Raw genomic sequence first — 19,796 nt, 5'->3', positions numbered from 1 at the left:
GATACTTGTCCCTTGGTGTCCTCATTAAAAGAAATCTTTATTCTGATATTATCAAGTGCTAATGCCTTATGAAGTTTTGTGGTTTGCTTCAGAAGCCTTTTCCTTTGTGGTTGGCGGTGTTCTTGGGGGTGTCAACCATCCCTCCAGGCCTCAAGAGGGGTGCTTGTACCAACCTCCCTTCCTGACGCTTCTCTGGGTCCCTGGGGGTAGGGGGCGGGGTGTGGACACACCACAAGCTCTGCTCAGCCTGCATGTTACATCACCTGTTAAGATGCAGGGGCTGGGGAGATGGACTGAGAGGCGGACAGACAGCACGTCATGGCCCGCCCCACTAGAGACTTGGTGAGTGGGGGGGAGGGGGAGGGGACGGGTAGAGAGGCAGGGAGAGATTGGACCTGAGACTATACAGTATGTCATGTCACGGAAAAGTTAAATGGCATGAGCTCGGTGCTTGTCTAAATGTTCCGGGATGGAAAATATAATCCATGGTGACTTCTTTTAGTGAAAAGAAGAAAGGAGTAAAAATATCCATCTAGGAGAGCTCTGGTTGAACTAACTAGCACCCAAGGTTTGGCAGAAGCATATTAATTACTATGACCCATTTATTCCGCTCCTGGGTATCTACCTACAGCACTGCGCACTTGAACATTCAGCAAAGACCAGGTGCTAGAAGGTTCACGGCAGCCTTGTTCACAACAGCCCCACACTGGAAGCAATGGAGCTGTCCATGACGGGAAAATTGCTCAATAAAGTGTGGAAAAGTCACACAATGCAGGAACCAAAAGGAATAACTATAACCAAGTATAGCATGCAAGAATCACAAAAACATAATTATCAAGGGGAAGAAGTCAGACACAATAAACTACTCCATTTAGAAACAACCCAAACCCCTGGCAAAACTACCCTGCTAGAAATCAGGCTAGTGGCAGCTTTCCAGAGGCAGGGCTGGAAGGGGCTTGTGCAGGGGACTCTGGGCGGGATGGAAAGTTTCTGTTTCTTGATTTTGTCACTGTTATGCTCAGTTTATCACAACTCATGCACCTAAACCCTTAGAATTTGTACTTTTCCTGTACATCAGTTTACAAATGACAAGCATGACACATTTAAGCAAAAGCAAAAAAAACCAAAAACAAAACAAAAAAAAAAAACCACACATACTCAAAAGAAAAGCCTGCATTTCTATGAGCATGTATTTGTGTACCTAAACAAATGTACAGCCAATGGAACAGATGAAACCCAGCAATACATGATACTGGTATCCCCTGCCTAAGGGGGAAGGGGCTGCAAGAGGGCTTAACTCCATCTATAATGTTTTTCATAATAAGATAATAGTCTTTAAGATTGTGTGATGATGAAATGGGCTGATATTTTAAAAGCCCTTAGAACATTGTGTGGCATGGTACTACTTAAGGGCTTGTTACAACAAAAGTAATAAAGTGAAAATGTTTTATGGGATACAAATGGTACTCTTAAAAAGAAACCAGGATTAAAAGAAACATAAGAAGAAATATATAAGGTATTACTTGTGACTTTCCATTCAAACCTTTGTGTCTTACATATACCAATATATCCTTACAGAAATGCAGACTTTCTGAGCACATATTTTTACATAAATGTGTCATAATAGCCATACTTAAAAAAAAAAAAAAAAACTGCTCTCCTTGAAGTACAGCAGCAACAGAACACAGAATCACGGGTCTAGAGACCGAAAGATGGGGGAGATAAAGAGAGAGCCCGCTGAGCCACTGGGGGTGGGGGCGGCAGCACCGGAAACCTCAGCCTGAAGGGATCCCCATGTGGGGGAGGGGGGACCTTTGGTCTCTCCCCAGCCTCTTCCTTCCCCCTGGCCTGGGGCTGGGTGGGGAGGGGCAGTTCCTCTTTCCTTCCCAAGCACTGAGGAGGCCCCAGCTCCCAAGGGGCTAAGAAGCTGGAGCACTGGGGAGGGGGAAGAACTGAGCCAGACTCTTGCAAGACCCCCTCCCCCCACCAGGAAACATGAACAGGAAAGACAGCAAGAGGTGAGAGGACCCTCCCCAAGGAGACCGGGAGTACCCTAAGCCCTTGGGCCTCTGGCTACACAGGAAGGCTGGGGAGTACTAAGGCAGCCAGCAGGGGGTCGGGCTCTAGGGACAAGAGCTGGAGCAGGGGCAAGGGACACAGGTGAACAGTACTTCAGGGAGTCCCGGGCTACTAGGGCTGGGGCTGTGTGTCTGAGCATCTGAGGCTGGTCCTTGCTGTCTCTGGAGTTTCAGCTGCTCTGTATCCCCTTCTGCCCCGCCCCCACTCCTCCTTGCTCCCTAGATTAGGTGTCTCTGTCCTCCCGGGGCTCTTCCTGGTGTCCCTTGCTGCCCCCTGCTCCTAAACTGGAAACTCCAGGCTCCTGCCGGGCCCTGCCCCAGGGGAGGGGAGTATGACGCAGGGCAAGGCTGCTCTCCTTCTTCTTAAACCCCTCCTGGCTGCTCTAGGCTCTATGGAGAGCGGATCATCCACCGGTAAGGGCCTCGCAGCTTCTGGAACGGGCTTCCCATGACCTGGACAAACTTGCTTTCCTGTCCTCCCAGGGGCGATGGTGGCTGGGTCCCTAGCCTGAGTAACTCCTCCAGCCTCCTCTGGCATGTCTCTGATGGGCAGAGGGGTCCCCTCCCCATAACATCCAGCAGTTTAGTGGCGGAGACCTGGCTGCCTCATTTTCTGGCTGTGTGACCTTAGGTAAGTCACTTAATTGTTCCATGCCCCAGTTTCTTCCTCTGTTAATAGAATAACACCCCCCCACCCCCCCAGGGGGGTCTGGGAAGTCCTCAGTGAGACAGTTTGGAACAGTGGTTCCCAAGCTTGAGCATGCATCAGAACCACCTGGAAGACTTGTAAAACCCAGACTGTCAGCGGCACCTGGCTGGCTTAGTCGGTGAAGCAGATGGCTCTTGATCTCAGGGTGGTGAGTTCAAGCCCCATGATGGGGACAGAGATTACTTAAAAATAAAAAGTCTTTAAAACACACACATACACTGGGCCCACATCTAAAGTTTCTGAATCTGTAGTTCTCTGGTGGGACCTGAGAATTTGTATTTCTTTCTTTTTTTTTTAAGATTTTGCTTATTTATTTGACAGAGAGAGAGATCACAAGTAGGCAGAGCAGCAGGCAGGGAGAGAGGGGGAAGCAGGCTTCCTGCTGAGCAGAGAGCCCGATGCGGGGCTCAATCCCAGGACCCTGAGATCATGACCTGAGCTGAAGGCAGAGACTTAACCCGCTGAGCCACCCAGGTGCCCCGAGAACTTGTATTTCTATCGTGTTTCCAGGTGTTGCTGGTGGTACCAGTTGGAATATGCTTTGAGAACCACTGATCTAGACAAATGCACAAGCCTCCGCCCAGCACATATTCAATGCTCAGTAAATGCCAGCTCAAGAACACTCAGGACTGATTCTCTGAACCCTGAGGATGCTCCAGGGACATGGCAGTGCCCTTGTGATGAGGGTCGCCTCACTTCTGCTTTCACTCTGTACCCTAGGCCTGGCTTCTAGTTTGCCCCATCACTCTCTTTCTCTGTATCTCAAGTTCGACTTCCCCATCTCTGGCCACTTAACAGGTTCAGCAAGCTAAGTCCCTTATCTTTTTTAAAGATATTATTTATTTGTTTGTTTGTTTGTCTGTTTGAGACAGAGAGAAAGAGCACCTGCATGAGTGGAGGAAGGGGCAGAGGGAGAAGGAAAAATGGACTCCCTACTGAGCAGGCTTCAGGCAGGGCTCCATGCGGGCCTTGATCCCAGAACCCTGAGATCATGACCTGAGCCCAAAGCAGACACAACCGACTGAGCCACCCAGATTCCCCAAACTAAATCCCTTATTTAGCACTTTTGAAAAGCAAAGCATTGGATGTTCATAATAAATTCCTGGGGAAAGTCTAAGGATGACAGAAACTGAAGCTCAGAGACATTAAGTGACTAGCCAAAGTCACACAGCCAACATAAATTCCTCTAATCCCACTCTCTCTAACCCTTGTGGAAGCCAAGCCCATTCAGCCTGGATTCTGCTCCCTCCTTCCTCTACTATCCCTGTCTCTCCATTACCCTCTGTCCCCAACTGGAACACAAGCCTCAGGGAGGCACAAGGCAGAGCGAGGGTTATTTTTAAACTTTCCTTGAATCTGCCTCACCCCAGGGACCCTGCCCAGCTCTGAAGAGCCCTGGCGAGGCCACTTTGCACCCATGTCTTCTCTCCAAACCTAGGGACCCAGGCTGGTGGCTAAGACTCAGGTCCTGCCAAAGTACTGGCTTAGGGGAGGGGGTCTATCACCTTAGGAGGCGGTCCAACTTGGGGAGAAGGGACAGACTGCTTTCATGAAGCCTGGGGGAAGGAGGGACCACCACTGGAGAGCAAAGGGGAATTCTGAGGAGTCTCCCTGAAGGCAGAACCTGGCAAGGACAGGAAGGAATGACTGGGGGAGTATGGGTAGGAGGGGTGGGATGCTGGTGTCCCATGCATGATTCCCTGGGAGGTCAAGATACATTCCAGGATTCTGCCAACAGGAAGTGTCTCCATAAGGCCTTGGAATTACAGTCAAGGGGAATTTGGGAGCAATGCCTGGAGGAAGGAGTTCTGACAATTCTCTGGAAGGTCCTTACTAATCCTGGGGGTCGTCTTCTCCATGATTTCCTTGGGGTTCTGGATGGTCTCGAGAGTCTTTTCCCCTGATTCCCTGAAGGGGGCAGGAGTAACCCTTTGAGTTTGCTGGTAGGAGAAGGCTCCCGTGATCTGGAATACTCCAGGGGTTTTCTTCCATGATGTCTTGGGGTTTGGGGGTCAAGAAGAATTCTGGGGGTCTGCCCGAAGGACAGGGTTCCCATGATTCCCCGGGGACTGTGCCCACAGGAAATCCCACCAGGAATGCCCAGGAAAGACAGGAGGGCGGGGCCGGCCCCGACAGGCCCGGCGCCACAAGACGTGCCCCAGCCCACGGGAAATCAGCAAGGTCATGGCTTCCATGGCTCTGGGCATGCTGAATGAGGGCGGCTGCAGCGAAGATGAGATGCTAGAGAAATGCATTCAGTCCTTCGGTGAGTATCCCCTTCCCTGGCCAGCCGCCCCAGTCCTAAGGTGGCAAAGCATCCACCTCTTTCTAGGCCTCAGTTTTGGGTGGGTGGGGGGTATAAAGTGGTAGCAAGGGTGTGTGGAATGAATCTCAACCACAACATTCAGGATGAGAGAAACACAATTTCTTTTTCCTGAGATGCGGAGGGGGAGGAGGTCTGATGCTATTTCCATCTACACCATGACTTGCCAGGTGCTATGCTTGTCTCTGCCCGGTACAGACAAGCAAACCGAGACACCCTCAGGAGGCCAAGCTGCCTACCCTAATTCATGCAGGGAGAAAGAGGGAGAGCTGGAGTTCGAACAAGTCAATCCCAGGGGCTCTGGAGACCATGCAGTCTCTTGCCCAGGACCCTTTCCAACACAGAGTCCCCTTCTCCCGCCCCTAGACTCAACAGGAAACCTGCGCCGTGGAGACCACATTCTCAACATGGTACTGGCGATGCACAGCTGGGTGCTGCCTTCTACCCACCTCGCTGCCCGTCTGCTGACCTTATATCCTCCCAAGGCCATGAGCAGGGCATGGAGGGTAGAGGGCAGAGACCCGAGAGTTGGGGGAGATGGGGACAGGGTGAAAAGGCAGGCTTGGGATGCTGGATATCAGAGCCTTGACCGGAACTCAAGTACCAGGAGGCCACAGGGAACACACAGGAACAGAGGCGGCTCCAGATCTGTCACCTGCTCAGGTAGGGCTGGGCCCAGACCTCTACTCCTATGACTCAAGACGCCTGTCTTGTTCCCTACCCCCAAAAAACACCTCCCAGAGATTCCCCAGACTGATTCCTCACAGACCTACTGGCCCTGCTCCCCCAAATACCACTTCTGAGATAGGCCTTGTTTGGTTCCCAGGACCCTCCCTATTCTGCTCCTTAGAGCCCTTACCTCTTAGAGATCCATGACCAGATCCTAGAGACCCTCTCATAACTGATGCCCAGAGACCTCCAGCTCTAATCCCCCAACCTCCCATATGACCTGGCCTAACTTTTAAGACCATTCTTACCTTGTTCCCCAGACATCTCACCCCTCAGAAGCCCCAGTTTAGTTATGGAGACCTACCTCCCACTATCCTGCTTCCTAGCAATCCCACCTCCAAGAGGTCCCCCCAGTTTTTCTCCCATTGAGTCCCCAGCCTGCAGTTAGAGGCCCCCCAGCCCTAGAGACAGCCCCGTGTGGTGCCTCTCCAAACCCTAACCTTCCAGAAACCCCCAGTCCAGTACCCAGAGACTCCTCAGCCCAAGAGACCCCTTTCAGAGAACTTCCCCATGCCCAGCCTCATCTCACTACCTCTAAACCACCCTCAGATACTGGCTGACCCAACACCCTGAGACTGTACACCAGGAGCCTCAGTTAGAAGAGGTGATAGGTCGCTTCTGGGCCACTGTGGAGCAGGAGGGCAACTCTGCCCAGAGGAGCCTGGGAGACTCCTCCAACCTGTGAGTCAGTCACTCTCCACCCCCATTCTGTCGTCTCCCTCCTCACCCCCACATCCTCCACCCTGTACAATACCCTGCCCGATACCCTGTCCCTCTTTGCTCCCAGCCTGAGCCCCGGTGGCCCTGGCCCCCCGCACCCCATGAGCAGCCCAGGCCTAGGCAAAAAGCGCAAAGTGTCCTTGCTTTTCGACCACCTGGAGACGGGGGAGCTGGCTCAGCATCTCACTTACCTGGAGTTCCGGTCCTTCCAGGCAATCACGGTGAGGAGTCCCTTCCCCCACCTAGGGGTGACAGGGAGTGGGGTGGAGCCCAGGGAGACTCAAAGGACCACTACATGGGCATTAGGCAGAGATCTCAGACTCTCAAACATGGGGGCTAGAAGGTTAGGAAAAATAAGTTAAGCTGGCTGAGGACAGAACTCCTGGGTTCAAATCCATCAGCCCTTCCTTAACTGTGTAACTTTGATTTAGTTTCTCAACCTCTCTGGGACTTAGACTTCTCATTTATAAAATGGAGATCATAAGACTTCATTAGATGGTTGGGAGAATTAAATTAATATGTCCATTTAAAAATGCTTGTCAGGAAGTGCCTGCGTGGCTCAGTCATCTGACTGACTCTTGATCTCAGGTCTTGATATCAGGGTAATGAGTTCAAGTCCCACATTGAGTGTGGAGCCGACTTTAAAAAAAAAAAAAATACCTGTCACAGTGCCTGGCACACAGTAAGTGCTCAAAATATTTCATTAATTATTCATTTATTCAAGAAGCATTTAAGTTCACTGTGCCTCAGTTCCATTATCTGTAAAAAGGGCAATTTAACACTTCCTGCCTCATAGGATCAGTCTTTTGTCCAGAGTGAATGCTACCTGGTAGAACGATCTATAATTGCCATGTTTTGCCATATTTTACCCACCCAAATGACAATTTCGTATGCTTCAACCTATCTATAAGTATTAGCTATTGCCATCACCACTTCAAGGGAAGGTGGTGATCGGGTTTCTTAACATGGAAATTTCCTGATCCATCACACACTGCACACAGAGTGTGGGACGCATAGGTATGGAACACCGACCCCTTGAGCAGGACAAATAGAAATTGCTTTCATGCCTTCTTTGCCATCCTTCCCTTTGCTCACTGAATACCAGTCAGGTATACAGTTGGGAGCAACAGACTGGGTTCACACCTGTGTGACCCTGGGCAAATTATCCTCTCTGTGGCTCAACCAGCTTCATCTCTAAAACGTGAATAATACAGTAGGGTATTCACTCGGTAGAGTTGATGTGAGGATTAAATTAGTTGATAGGACAGAGGGCTCAGAACGGTGTTGACTTTATTTAAACATTTCTCGTCAGCGGGTCGGGGCACGGTGATGTCAAGGACATGTGACAGCCAGACTAGGGCCCCAGAGGTCCTAACTGCTAGGGGGATGGGCGTGTGAGGACAAGGCCAAGGCGCCACTGCCCACCCTGACGCCCACCTCACCCCCAGCCCCAGGACCTGCGGGGCTACGTTTTGCAGGGCTCCGTGCGGGGCTGCCCGTCCCTGGAGGGATCCGTAGGGCTCAGCAACAGCGTGTCCCGCTGGGTGCAGGTCATGGTGCTGAGCCGTCCTGGGCCCGCACAACGCGCGCAGGTGCTGGACAAGTTCATCCAGGTGGCACAGGTGAGGCCTGCCCGGAGGGGCTGAGGGGCTGAAAGAACGGCCGGGCGCAAATATCTGACCCCCACCCCCACCCCCACACGCCTCGCAGTCCAACTGCCAGGCCCTCACCGCCGCTGACCAGCTGACCAGCCCAGGAGTGAGGTTATCCACACCCTGGTTCTGGCCCCGCCCCCTTCGCGTCACGCCCAGCCCGACTCCGCCCTGAGGTCTTCGTCCGGAGGTTCTAACCTGGGACTGTGACTGCACTTCTTCCTTGACCTTGATATTACCACGTCAAACCCGCCCTGGCCCCATTTGGTCCTTGACGTAGCTGTCGATTATGTCCTCTCTTGGCCCGTCCCCCAAGCCTTATGCCCGAATGTTCTGTCCACAGGGCACCAAAAGCGTCTCTGGCAGGCCCCCACGTTTGTGTCACCCCCCCACCCCCGTCTCTAGGTCCCAGCCGTCCCTTCGGGACAGACTGCATGCCTCCCTCCGCATCACGTCAGGTCTCTCTATGGCTCAGCCTTATTGTGTCACAACCTCTCTCTTCCCCTTCCCTAAATAGATACCTTCGCTCCTTTCTAGAGAAAAGGGAAGCCTCCTGCCACCACCGTGGCCACACCCCTCGCGTACTTCCTCTCAGGCCACGCCCTTCCTCATCTCCTTGCCTTGCCTGTGCGGGTCTCTGGGACCTGGAGATTCCAGCATCCGCCAGGGGTCTCCTCGGTCGGGGGGGGGGGGGGGAGTCTTCCATTCCTCTCTGGCTCCACCCCATCCCTACAGCGACCTCTGCCCTGCAAACTTGGAAAAGGGGAGGATGGGGCAGTTGGCCCTGCTGCTCAGCTGACCCCGCACTTGTCCCTCTTGCCCTGCTGATGCTTCCATTTCACTCTGGCCCCATTCACCTCTGCCGGGCTCCTAACTCTGGCCCAGAACCCAGGTCATCTCCCTTCAGCTGTCTGACTCTCAGAGCAGTCTGACCCCCAAGCACCTGTCACCTGACATCTGTCTGAATTCCCCACACCTGTCTAATCCTCAAACCTATCTAACTCCTCACACTTGCCTGACTCCTACCCCCAGTTCTTTCTGACCCCATGTCAGTCTGTCACCTGCCTGACCCCCCACATAATGCCTGTACAGCTGCTTGCAGCCCATTCCTTCCTGACACTCCCACCTCCAGCCACTCCACTTCCTGCCACCTCCCACCTGATGCTTACAGTGGCCCATACCCACACATGCCTGACACCCCAATTCAACTGGAATGCCGTCATGGGAACCCCCATTTTGCCTCTCCCCCATGTGATACCCACCATCTCTGCATCACCCTCCCTTCCTAGAGGCTCCACCAGCTGCAGAATTTCAACACACTGATGGCCGTCACGGGGGGCCTGTGTCACAGTGCCATCTCCAGACTCAAGGACTCCCATGCGCACCTGAGCCCTGACAGCACCAAGGTGAACCCCCTCTATTCTCCCCAAAGTTCCAGCGGTCAATTATCCTGAAGCTCCACACTCTTCCCCCATCCCTTCCAACCCTAGCCAGGGGCCCTGGAGCCACCTGGAGATCTTGCCCCTCCAAATGGGACAGAACCCCAGACTTTCTTCCTCCCTCTTCAAGCATGCACACCTCACACTGACCCCTCTCCACTGTTTCCAGTCCTAAGCAGGACTGGAGGGACTCAGATGAGAGAGATGGTAGCAAAGAACTTGGGAGTCCCAGGTGGGGACTGAAATGATGCCCCTAAGGATACCAAATTTAGGCCACCCATGGGAGGAGCACAGGTTAGGCATGTCCCGGGAAGTGTATGGGGAGAGTCTAGTGTGGAGGTCAGGACCTGGCAGGAGATTAGGCTGGAGCTGCCCAGTGGAAGATCCTGTTGAGATTTGTAAGCTGAACTAAGGTGTCTGGGCTTTATCCAGAGGGCAACGGGGAGCTAGGAAAGGTTCAGTAATGATGACTCATTTCAGTTTTGGGAAAAGCAATGATGACAGATTTCAGTTTGGAGTGGGGGGGAATCACTCTAGCCTGGGGAATGGAGGATATGGAGCTTTTCTGAGATGGGAACCCAAAAGGAAGAGCAGTTTGGGGGGGAGAGGATGCTGAGGCCAATGTGGGACATGGAGGTAGATGTCCAAATTACCCCTGGGCCCCTGAGAGTGCAGAACCCAAATGGGAGGCTGCCAGGACACTCCCCTCCAGGGGGTGAAGGGAGCAGAAATGGCCTCTCTCACAACACCTGCCCCCCACAATATGCCCTCCCTCACAGGCCCTGCTGGAGCTGTCTGAGCTTCTTGCTGCGCACAACAACTACACGCGATACCGCCGGGCCTGGGCTGACTGCACAGGTTTCCGGCTGCCCGTCCTGGGTGTGCACCTCAAAGACCTGGTGTCCCTTCATGAGGCACAGCCCGACCGGTTGCCTGACGGACGCGTGCACCTACCCAAACTCAACAGCCTCTACCTGCGACTGCAGGAGCTGGCGGCCCTCCAGAGGCAGCAACCCCCATGCAGCGCCAGCGAGGACCTGCTGCACCTGCTCACGGTGAGCCGCCTTGCCCCACCCAGGCTGGGGGCCCAGGGATTGCACCTACAGGCTCTGCAGACTTAGGGTCCTGGGTGCAGGAGGGTCCGCGTCCTTGTCATGCCCATTCTACAGATTGGGAAACTGAGGTCCACAAGGTGAAGTCACTGATCTACTGTCCCACAGCAGTAAGACCTGGATTCGAACCCAAGCAGGTCAACTTCAGAACCCGTGTGTTACCATATGTTAACTACCACACTACATCTTCAGACTGCGAGTGTGTGGTTCTGGTTGCATTCTATTTATATAATTTTATATATGTATTCTCTGCCCATGGATCTAGAAATTGAGAGAGACTGGGATTCTGAAGGCCATGGAGTCTAAGACTGATTTTCAGACCCCAAGACAGGACCAGCTACATAATTCGCAGTGCCTGGTGCAAAATGAAATGTGGGGCTCCTCACTCAAAATTCTTCAGAATTTCAAGATGGCAACAGCAGGGCACTAAGTGAAGTAGGGCCCTTCTGAATGTGGGCCCTGCTTGTGAAGCTGACCTTGCCCTAAGATGACTGGTGCCCAAAGCTCTGTGCTCTGCTGATTCTAGAAGGCCATCGAGTCCAAATATTTATCGAGCACCTGCTGTGAGCCAGACACTGCTTAGCACGTTGGGGGGGAAAAAAAACTGCTGTTCTTGTGGGGCTGACTTCCCAGTAGGAGAGACAGCCAATAAAACAAAGTAAATGAGTAAATCATATGGTCTTTCAGAGGTTAAGTGTTAATAGTGAAAACTAAAGTAGAAACCAGCAAGGAAAGTCATAGGGGTTTACAAGTTTAAACAGGACCCAAAATAAGCCTCAGTGAGAAGATGGCATTTCTAGACCTAGGAAAAGGGGGTATGGAGATGGACCGGGGCCTCGGTGGGAGAGGGGAGCCTAGGAGTCCCCGGAAAAGAGAGGCTTTGGGAAGAGGATGTAAATGGGGATCCAGGCAAGGCACAGGCCGTTGGTAGGAGGATGGAGACAAGGCTCCGTAATGCCCTTCCCCCCCTCCCACCCCACAGCTTTCCCTGGATCTCTTCTACACAGAGGATGAGATCTATGAGCTTTCTTATGCCCGGGAGCCCCGCTGTCCCAAGAGTCTGGTAAGAACTGACCCCTGCCCCCTGCCCACCAGCCCAAGCCCACACACTGACTAACTGTTCCCCTCTGTCCTTGCCCCAGCCACCCTCCCCCTTCAAAGCGCCCCTGGTGGTGGAGTGGGCCCCTGGAGTGACACCTAAGCCCGACAGGGCCACCCTGGGTCGGCACGTAGAGCAGCTGGTGGAGGTAAGAAGGGGACTGTGGCCTGGCCACTGGGGGCCAGGAAGGAAGGCATCTGTACAGTCCTGACCCAGAAGAGATCCAAGACCAGGAGGATCACGGTTTGGCCTTACTCTTTTCCATACTCCTCTGAAGTCTGTGTTCAAGAATTACGACCCTGAAGGCAGAGGAACTATCTCTCAGGAGGACTTTGAGCGACTTTCAGGCAACTTCCCCTTCGCCTGCCATGGGCTTCACCCACCCCCCCGCCAGGGGTAAGTACTCCTGACTTCTAGGTCCCCCAAAGATGAGGACGCTGGGGCTGCCGGGACTCCTGCGAAAAAGGGGCCAGTCACGCTGAGGTACAATCTCTGCCCCAGGAATGGCTCCTACAGCCGAGAAGAGCTGACAGGCTACCTGCTCCGGGCCAGTGCCATCTGCGCCAAGCTGGGCCTGGCCTTCCTGCACACCTTCCAGGAGGTCACCTTCCGCAAGCCCACCTTCTGTGACAGCTGCAATGGCTTTGTGAGTACCCTGCCCCTCTATTGGCCTTGTGGCCCATCTTGCCCAGAGAGTCCCAGGTCCTGACTCCTCACAGCCCAGGTTCCAAAAGCCAGCCCTGCCCTAGAGGGCTCCCAGGCCCCAAGCCCCAGATGGTCACCAAATTCCAGAAAATTCCCCAGTCTCAAATAATCCCACATCTCATATAAATCCTAAACACTGAATATGCCCAGAGTCTAGATAATGCCGAAATCCCAGATGATCTCCATCTTGGATCGCTGCCAAACTACGAATATCCCAAACCCTAGATAATCCACAGACCTGGGTGGATCATCTCCAAGCAGAATCCCTTTCCAAGTCTTTAGACTCCAGAGAATTCAAACCCTGGATAATTTTCAAATTCAAGGCCTCCTCAAACTCTGGATAACAGACCGATCTCTCAATCTCCAAACCAACACTAATTCACAAACCTTGGGTTACTTCCCAAACCCACGTTTTCATTCACTTCCTATTCACGCAATACCTCCTGCGTGCCAGATTGTTCTAGACTTGAGGGCTGTGGATGGGGGCACACAGCAGAAGACACAACAGACACCATCCCTGCCCATAGAATTCATGGTTCATTAATACCAGATTTTTTTTTTTTTAAAGATTTTATTTATTTATTTATTTGACAGGGAGAGATCACAAGTAGGCAGAGAGGCAGGCAGAGACAGAGAGAGAGAGGAGGAAACAGGCTCCCTGCTGAGCAGAGAGCCTGATGCGGGACTTGATCCCAGGACCCTGAGATCATGACCTGAGCGGAAGGCAGCGGCTTAACCCACTGAGTCACCCAGGCGCCCCATTAATTCCAGATTTTATCTAATATCCCAGGTGACTCCCCAAACTTACAATAACCCCAAATTCCTTTAGTCCCCACTTAAACCTCCAACCTTGAGAATTTCCCAGACGGTCTCCACACTCCCAGAGACCAACCCCAGCCCCATCCACAACCCTCTTTCCCCCACAGCCTATGTCACCAATTCTGCTTTCTCTTGACAGCTCTGGGGCGTCACCAAGCAAGGCTACCGCTGTCGGGGTGAGTGAGGCCTCAGTGGTGGGAAGGAAGGCCAGCACCTACAGGCCAGATGAAGGGGGTGCCCAGGCTGGGCCTCTGCCCGCTAACTGCTGACCTTCCCCCAGACTGCGGGCTGTGTTGCCACAAACACTGCAGGGACCGCGTGAAGGTGGAGTGTAAGAAGAGGCCAGTGGCCAAGGGCGATGTGAGCCCCCCTGGAGCCCCCATCCCACCCACACCGGTTCCCCATACCAGCTGCGGTAAGACCCAGGGTATGGCTGCCCTGGGAAGGGGGCATAATGGATGGGGCGGTAAGTCCAAGGTCATGAGGCCTTTCCCATCATACCCACATCCCTCTCATCTATCACCCTACAAACAGGCTCAGAAGACAGTCTCTCCTACACACTATCCCTGGAACCCGAGACAGGGTGCCACCTTTGCCATGCGTGGACCCAGACAGAGCCCCCGCACCTGGAAGCAGAGACGGTAAGGAGGAACTGCCCCGCACAGTCATCTGGATACAGGGGAGAGCCATTTGCCTGGGGGGAAATCCAAGCTGATTTGGGGAAACATAGGAAAGTAAAGAGATGCAAGAGTCCTGAATTGCATGGGCAGGAGGGTACAGATCGTGGTTCATTTCTAATGTTGATTGAAAAATAAAATTTTCAGTATGTTGGAGTAGCAGGTAGCCAGTAGTAGAACAGAAAGAGGATTTTAAGGAGAAAAACGGAAAAAGAAGGCAAGGAAGAGGCCAAACACACCAGGAATTGTAACTGGTGTCAGTGGAGGAAATCTTACTCTGTGAAGGTAGAGACCTTCGGACTGAGTTCAAAAATCAGAACATCCGGAGGAGTTTTCATTCATCCCCTAAACAAAGTCAGGGAGAAGCTCTGCCTGCCCCGACTCCTCCTCTGGCAGTGCCCCGACTCCTAGACGCCACCCCCCCCACACTGCCCCGTGACCCAGTGTCTTCCTCCTTCCAGGTGCCCCTCCCAACGACTGCCTCGCCGCCTTCCCAGCCCTCCAAGCCGAATTCCTAGCCCCCGCTTGGGTCTGCTGTGTCTCACCTTTCCCCAGAGTCAGTCCCAAGTCCTGTTATTTGGCCTCTGGCAGGACCCCCAAAGGCACCGCCGCTTTCCCAGCCACACCGCCTTCGGTAAAGAGTTCATCATCATCTCTTCCTCGGGAAAGTGATTTTCTTCCTTTGCCTCAGAGTGGCCACAACCTATACTCCCATTTCCCCGCACTTCCTATCTGTATGGTCTCGTGTTGGATACATGTAGACTTAGGTATTACCCCACCACCTCCTTATATCTCCATTTTACAGATGAGGAAGCTGAGGCCCAGGGAGGTTAAGCTGCTCTCCAAGGTGGCAGAGCCCCTAAGTGTTGCAGGCAGGACTCAAGTCCTCAGAGAAGAAAGCTCCTCACCAGTATGCTACACTGACAGTCAGCATGGGTCAGGCCGGGCACTTATATTCCTACCTCTGGGGTTCCAGAGACAGGAGAGAAGGCTAGAGTAGAGGTGGAACAGGGAGCCTGTGAACACCCGAGTCCCTCCTCTGCTCAGAGCCCTTCCATCTATCCCTCTCACTCAGGGAAAAAGCCAGAGCCCTCACTGTGACCCACCTCCCAGAATCTGTTCCGTCACCTCTCGGACCTCACCTATCACCACTCACCCCCTTACTCATCCTGCTTCAGCTACACTGGCCTCTGTGGTCCCTGAACATGCTGAAAATACTACCTCAGGGCCTTTGCACTGGCAGTTCTCTCTGCCTAGAATGTTCTTCCAGAGGCCCCTCTTTGGGACTTAGGTCTAATGTCGCCTTCTGAGAGAGGCCCTTCTGACCATACTCAAAGTTGCAATCCACCCTGCAGTCCTGCTCTTGCCTTTTCTCCAAAGTTCTTAACCATCTAACAAACTATTCTTCTTATCTATTTATCTTGTTGAATGTCTGCTCCTCTTCACCAGAAATTGTCAACTCCAGAAGAGCAGGGATTTTATAATCTGTATTTTTTCACTGATGTACCCCTAGTGTTGAGAACAGGGCATGGCACATGGCAGGCACCTGAGAAGTCTTTGTTCAATGCCTAAATGTCTCCTTCCCCGCACCCACAGGAAGGGAAAGACGTGTTGCTAAAGAGCAGAGGACTGCGAGGGTCAGAGCAATAGGGGCCTGTTGAGACCCAGGGGACAAACACATCCCTACCCCTCCCCAAACCGGAGCACCCCAGACCTGCACCCCCCAAGAGATAGGTCCTACAGCTGTCATCAATTAAATTTATTTTCCAGAGAACACGGTCCGTGTTGTGGGGTGGGGGATGTGGGGAGGACATGTGGGACCTTAGGAGCAGGAGATGTGGGGCCTGGGAGTCAGATGCCAAGAAAAACTCAAAGTGACTCCCAAGGATTACCAATGGCATGTCACAAAGGATCCCCCCATCCAACCACCAGTCCCCCTTTATTTCTTCTTCTTCTTGCGACCCCAGTTCTGGTGGCCTGCCTTTCGCCCACCTCCGTCCTCTCTTCTGCTCTGCCAGCTGGGCATGGGAGCCTCCAGCTCATTTGGACGGCCCCCCCGGTCTGGCACGTTGCCCATAAGCACCTGAGAGTTGATGAGACTTGAGTTTCAGGGAAGAAAAATGAACAAGGGGACAAGAGAGCCACGTTTGAAGGCCAAGGATGTGGGGGCCCTTCCCCACTCCTAGGCACCCACCTTGTTGATGGCACAGCAGGTCCCTTGGCGGGCAGCCTTGCTGGTGGCTGGGACAAGACGAGACAGGTCTGCTCGGGCAGCCAGGACGTGTGCGATGGAGACATCTGATTCTGGGGTCAGAGCCTCTCGAATTGGGATCAGCACTGCCTTCATGGCTTCTCCTTGGGCCTGGGGAGGGGGGCATGGAGATGGTGGCCAAGAGCCCTCCCCAGGTGGGGTCTGTCCCCTTGCAAGCATCTCTCTCTCTCTGCTTAGGGCCTCACCTCCCACATTCCTAAACACGAAGTATACCTCTGAAGACACTCCCAACTCGGAGCTGGGCATTCTAGAATGCCCTGGGCCTCTAAATTCTAGAATTTCCTGGAGGCCCTGAAATTCTAGAGCCCCAAACCTTATGAGATTCTAAGAAATTGCTATAAGATCATATTTCTGGTCCCCGTTCTTCCTTCCTGTAGTGGTAGCCCCCACAATTGGGCTTCCTGTTCCTGTCCAAGTCCTTTTCCCACACCTCTGCCCGATCACTCCAGTGGAAAGACGATGTTGTGAGGTCCAGGCGTTTCAGGAGCAGGCAGCGGCGGCAGCAGTACTGGTCTCCCAGCCTTTGGCACAGAGACTCCAGTGCCTCCTGGGGAAAAGGTCTCAGTCATGAGATGGGTCTCACTCCCATCTCAAGAGAAGGATGCTGTTGGCATACAGTCATACACAGTCTTACCCATCTGGGTGCGTCCAGGGGGAAGCTAAGGAGGGGCTGCAGGAACCCTGGGGGCAGGGAAGGCAGCAGCTCAGAGATCTGACGGGAGAAGGGAGTCTGAGGTTGACCAGGCAGAAACCAGATGTACTCTCCGTGGATTCCAGTTCCCCATGGCCCTCAGGACCCAGGCCTTGGAATCAATAATGGTGGTCACAGCTCTAGAAAAACATCCCGGTGGCTGGGGCACTCCAGCCAGAACCGCTTTTGGAGAAGGACTCTACCCCTACAACGAAAGTGGGGTGGCCCCAGTACGGAAGGGACTTCCAGCTCTCTACCTTGTCATGTAACTCCCACAGCAGCCGGCTGGCGGCGGTCCCAGGCTTCGGCCTGGGCAGCCCTAAAGCTCGGAGGGTAAGGACCAGTTCCTGAACCATGCCAGCTCCCTCCTCTGCCCCCTCCCCACAGGGCGGTGCGGGGCTGGGATCCAGCCGGCGATACAGACAGAGGAGGCGGGCAGCCTGCAGCTCCGAGCAGAGAAAGCCTAAAAGGGAAGTGTTGCAATCAAGGAGAGCTGCCGTCCCACCGACCCGGGTCAAAAAGCTCCACCTGGTTGAAAACTTCCAGGCTTCCAATCCTCAGGCCTTCTAGTTCCGTCCACCTAGAACCCTGGCTCCACCTCCAGGATGAGCTCCACCCTCTCGGAGCCCCAGTCCCCCATTTGGAGCTCCAGTCCCCCGCTCGGACTTCGAACCCCGCCCACATCAGGACCACCTGGCCGGCTACATCAAATCCAACCCTCTAGAACTTCGAGACACTCAGGCCAAAATTCGAACCCCACCCACCTCGAACCCTCCCGCCCGCCTCAATTCTAACCACGCCCCCCTGGAGGGGGCGAACCCTGGCTCCGCTCGGCTGTGCTGAGCCCGCCCCTCCGGAGGCAAGAGAGCCAAGTAGCCTCGCCCACTTCCGCATCCCAGGCTCACGCAGCAGGCGCAGGCACGCGCCGGGATCCCGCAGCGCCGCCGCGCCCTCTCCGCCGCAGAGCGCGCGGTCCGGGCAGTGCAACTCCTGCAGCAGGCCGGCCAACTGTCGCAGGAATTCCTCCTCCGCGTCGGGGCCTGCAGGAGGCCGGAGAAGTCAGGTCGCGGCGGCGACCCCCGCAACCCCACCCCTCCGGGCTGCCCGCTCCACACGTACCGTCGCCGGCCCTCAGCGCCTCCGCGCTCTGTCCTCGCTCCCGCTCCAGGGCGCCCAGAGACGCCAGCTCCGCCGCCAGCCGCGCGCACAGCGCCCTGAAGTCTGGACACCAGGGGCCCAGCGACGGCGCCCCCGGGAAGCCCTCATACCTGTGGCAGGGCAAGGCAGCAGGAGGGGGTTGGGAAGGCCAAGAGCAATTTCTGAGGGCAAACCTGTCCTTTCCCGTATCCCCGCCTCCACCCCCCCTAGCCACACCCCGTTCCCCTTACCCCAAGGCCAGCAGGTCCCGGGCCACCGAGGCCCCCTCCCGCGCTTCCGCCTCCGCCCCCTCCATGAAAGCGTCGCCTCCTCGCCAGGTGCGCGCCCCCTGCCGGCCGGCGGGAGGCCCCGCCCCAGGAGCGGCGTGCGCCGTCGGCTCCCTGCAGGCTCCGACCAATCAGCCCCTAAGGGCCTTCGGCGTTTCGATTGGTACAGGTGGCCGCAGAGCCCGCCCCCATGTCAGCCCGCGCCGGGAGCTACAGTGCGGCGGTTCCGGTAACCGCGTCTAGACCGTGGAAAAGCCCCGGGTCTGTAAATCCGCGCGTGCATTCAGGCTCCCAGCTGTCGCGACAGGCCAGCGGGTGTCGCTATTGCAGCGACTTAGAAACGGCTTTTTTTTTTTTTTCTCAGTCTCGCTCAAATGCCCTCTGCTCTTGAGGCAGATTCTAGTGGTGTTCTCCGAGCTCCGCTCCGAATGCAGAAACTTATTTCCTCCTTTCCAGCGTAGGGTTGGAATTACGTCAGGGACTCAGGAAGCCCAGCTCGCCCTCTCACACACACCCGCCCTCCTCATCGATCACAATGCATCAGTGGAGCCTTCACCCCTCTTTCTCCCTAGGTCTTGGAGAGGAAACAGGTGCAATACACTGTTGTGATTAAAAGAATGCTCCCTGGCAGTCAGGCACACAAGGTTAGGGCTTCATTCCACCACTCCCCACCTCTGTGTCCCCGCCAAATTGCTTCCCATCTGTAGAATGGAAATAAAACTTACCTTTTAAGAGTTATGAGGATTAGAGTCCTGTATGTAAGTGTTTAGAAGACATATAGGGGTACTCAGTTAAACCATATGTTGAACATTTTGTGTGTGCTACAAGGCTAAGTATCTTAGATCCGTTTTAGGGAGGAGAAACGGAGGTTCAGACAGGCTAAATCAGAGTGAATGTGTGGTGGTGCTAGGACTCAAATTCACATCTGACTCCAAAGTCCATGCTTTTAATTACTTAACCTAGTACTGTTAGTACTATTACTGTTTTGGTTGCTGTTGTTAAAATTATAATTATCTATAGTGCTACCTACCCCAAGGCTGGGTACTCGTACCTTTGTTGACCTTAATAAAACATTAAAAATTGCTCAAGTCAAAACCTTGGAATCGCAGCCTTGATTCTTTTCTTCTTTGCAAACTCTTTATCTACATTTGCGGATTCTACCTTCAAAATGGATTCATTACCTTGCCCACTTCTCCCTGCCCCCACTGTTCTCACCTTGATCTCCTGTACCCTGACCACAGCAGTCTTCCCCCTTGCTCCCTCCCCAGCCACCCACCCCCTACTCTCTGTTCCCCATGGGCAATCAGAGGTAGTATGTAAACACCTGAGTCAGGTCACAGCCCTCCC

The 19,796-nt window shown here is 54.0% G+C and overlaps 2 protein-coding genes across 4 annotated transcripts; one reads left to right on the top strand and one right to left on the bottom strand.

Annotated features, from left to right (window-relative positions):
* The first annotated feature begins 1,866 nt into the window (after positions 1–1,866).
* Positions 1,867–15,836, top strand: RASGRP4 (RAS guanyl releasing protein 4). Of its 2 annotated transcripts, XM_013047671.2 has the most exons (18): positions 1,886–2,018; positions 2,562–2,709; positions 4,869–5,053; positions 5,477–5,582; positions 5,711–5,773; positions 6,389–6,520; positions 6,627–6,780; positions 8,008–8,181; positions 9,501–9,617; positions 10,430–10,705; positions 11,745–11,825; positions 11,905–12,009; positions 12,139–12,257; positions 12,363–12,507; positions 13,525–13,561; positions 13,666–13,800; positions 13,920–14,026; positions 14,524–15,836. In XM_013047671.2, exons 3-18 carry the CDS (start codon positions 4,972–4,974, stop codon positions 14,578–14,580), a joined length of 1,890 nt encoding a protein of 629 aa, XP_012903125.1. In that variant the 5' UTR covers positions 1,886–2,018; positions 2,562–2,709; positions 4,869–4,971; the 3' UTR covers positions 14,581–15,836. The 2 variants fall into 2 exon arrangements, with proteins under 2 accessions (XP_004776297.1, XP_012903125.1); XM_004776240.3 differs by lacking the exon at positions 2,562–2,709 and having other exon boundaries at positions 1,867–2,018.
* FAM98C (family with sequence similarity 98 member C) lies at positions 15,807–19,407 on the bottom strand. 2 transcript variants are annotated; one of them, XM_004776239.3, is made up of 8 exons: positions 18,414–19,407; positions 18,145–18,293; positions 17,931–18,065; positions 17,283–17,488; positions 16,969–17,046; positions 16,765–16,881; positions 16,257–16,424; positions 15,807–16,145 (listed from the first exon to the last, which is right to left on the bottom strand). In XM_004776239.3, exons 1-8 carry the CDS (start codon positions 18,476–18,478, stop codon positions 16,002–16,004), a joined length of 1,062 nt encoding a protein of 353 aa, XP_004776296.1. In that variant the 5' UTR covers positions 18,479–19,407; the 3' UTR covers positions 15,807–16,001. The 2 variants fall into 2 exon arrangements, with proteins under 2 accessions (XP_004776296.1, XP_012903131.1); XM_013047677.2 differs by lacking the exon at positions 17,283–17,488 and having other exon boundaries at positions 16,969–17,015; positions 18,414–18,995.
* Positions 19,408–19,796: the final 389 nt, after the last annotated feature.

The sequence above is a fragment of the Mustela putorius genome, unplaced genomic scaffold, assembly GCF_011764305.1.
Source record: "Mustela putorius furo isolate JIRA1106 unplaced genomic scaffold, ASM1176430v1.1 tig00000196_pilon_pilon_pilon, whole genome shotgun sequence".
Lineage (NCBI taxonomy): Eukaryota > Metazoa > Chordata > Mammalia > Carnivora > Mustelidae > Mustela > Mustela putorius.
This window is presented reverse-complemented; position numbering and strand designations above follow the sequence as displayed.

Coding starts and splice junctions, on each gene's coding strand:
- RASGRP4 (XM_004776240.3), top strand. CDS start 1,996: ATGAACAGGAAAGACAGCAAGAG. Junction 5,774..6,388: donor CAGATCTGTCACCTGCTCAG/GTAGGGCTGGGC, acceptor AACCACCCTCAG/ATACTGGCTGACCCAACACC. Junction 13,562..13,665: donor GCAAGGCTACCGCTGTCGGG/GTGAGTGAGGCC, acceptor ACCTTCCCCCAG/ACTGCGGGCTGTGTTGCCAC.
- FAM98C (XM_004776239.3), bottom strand. CDS start 18,478: ATGGAGGGGGCGGAGGCGGAAGCGCGGGAGGGGGCCTCGGTGGCCCGG. Junction 17,489..17,930: donor CGCGTGCCTGCGCCTGCTGC/GTGAGCCTGGGA, acceptor CTTCCCTTTTAG/GCTTTCTCTGCTCGGAGCTG. Junction 16,882..16,968: donor CCCTGGACGCACCCAGATGG/GTAAGACTGTGT, acceptor CCTTTTCCCCAG/GAGGCACTGGAGTCTCTGTG.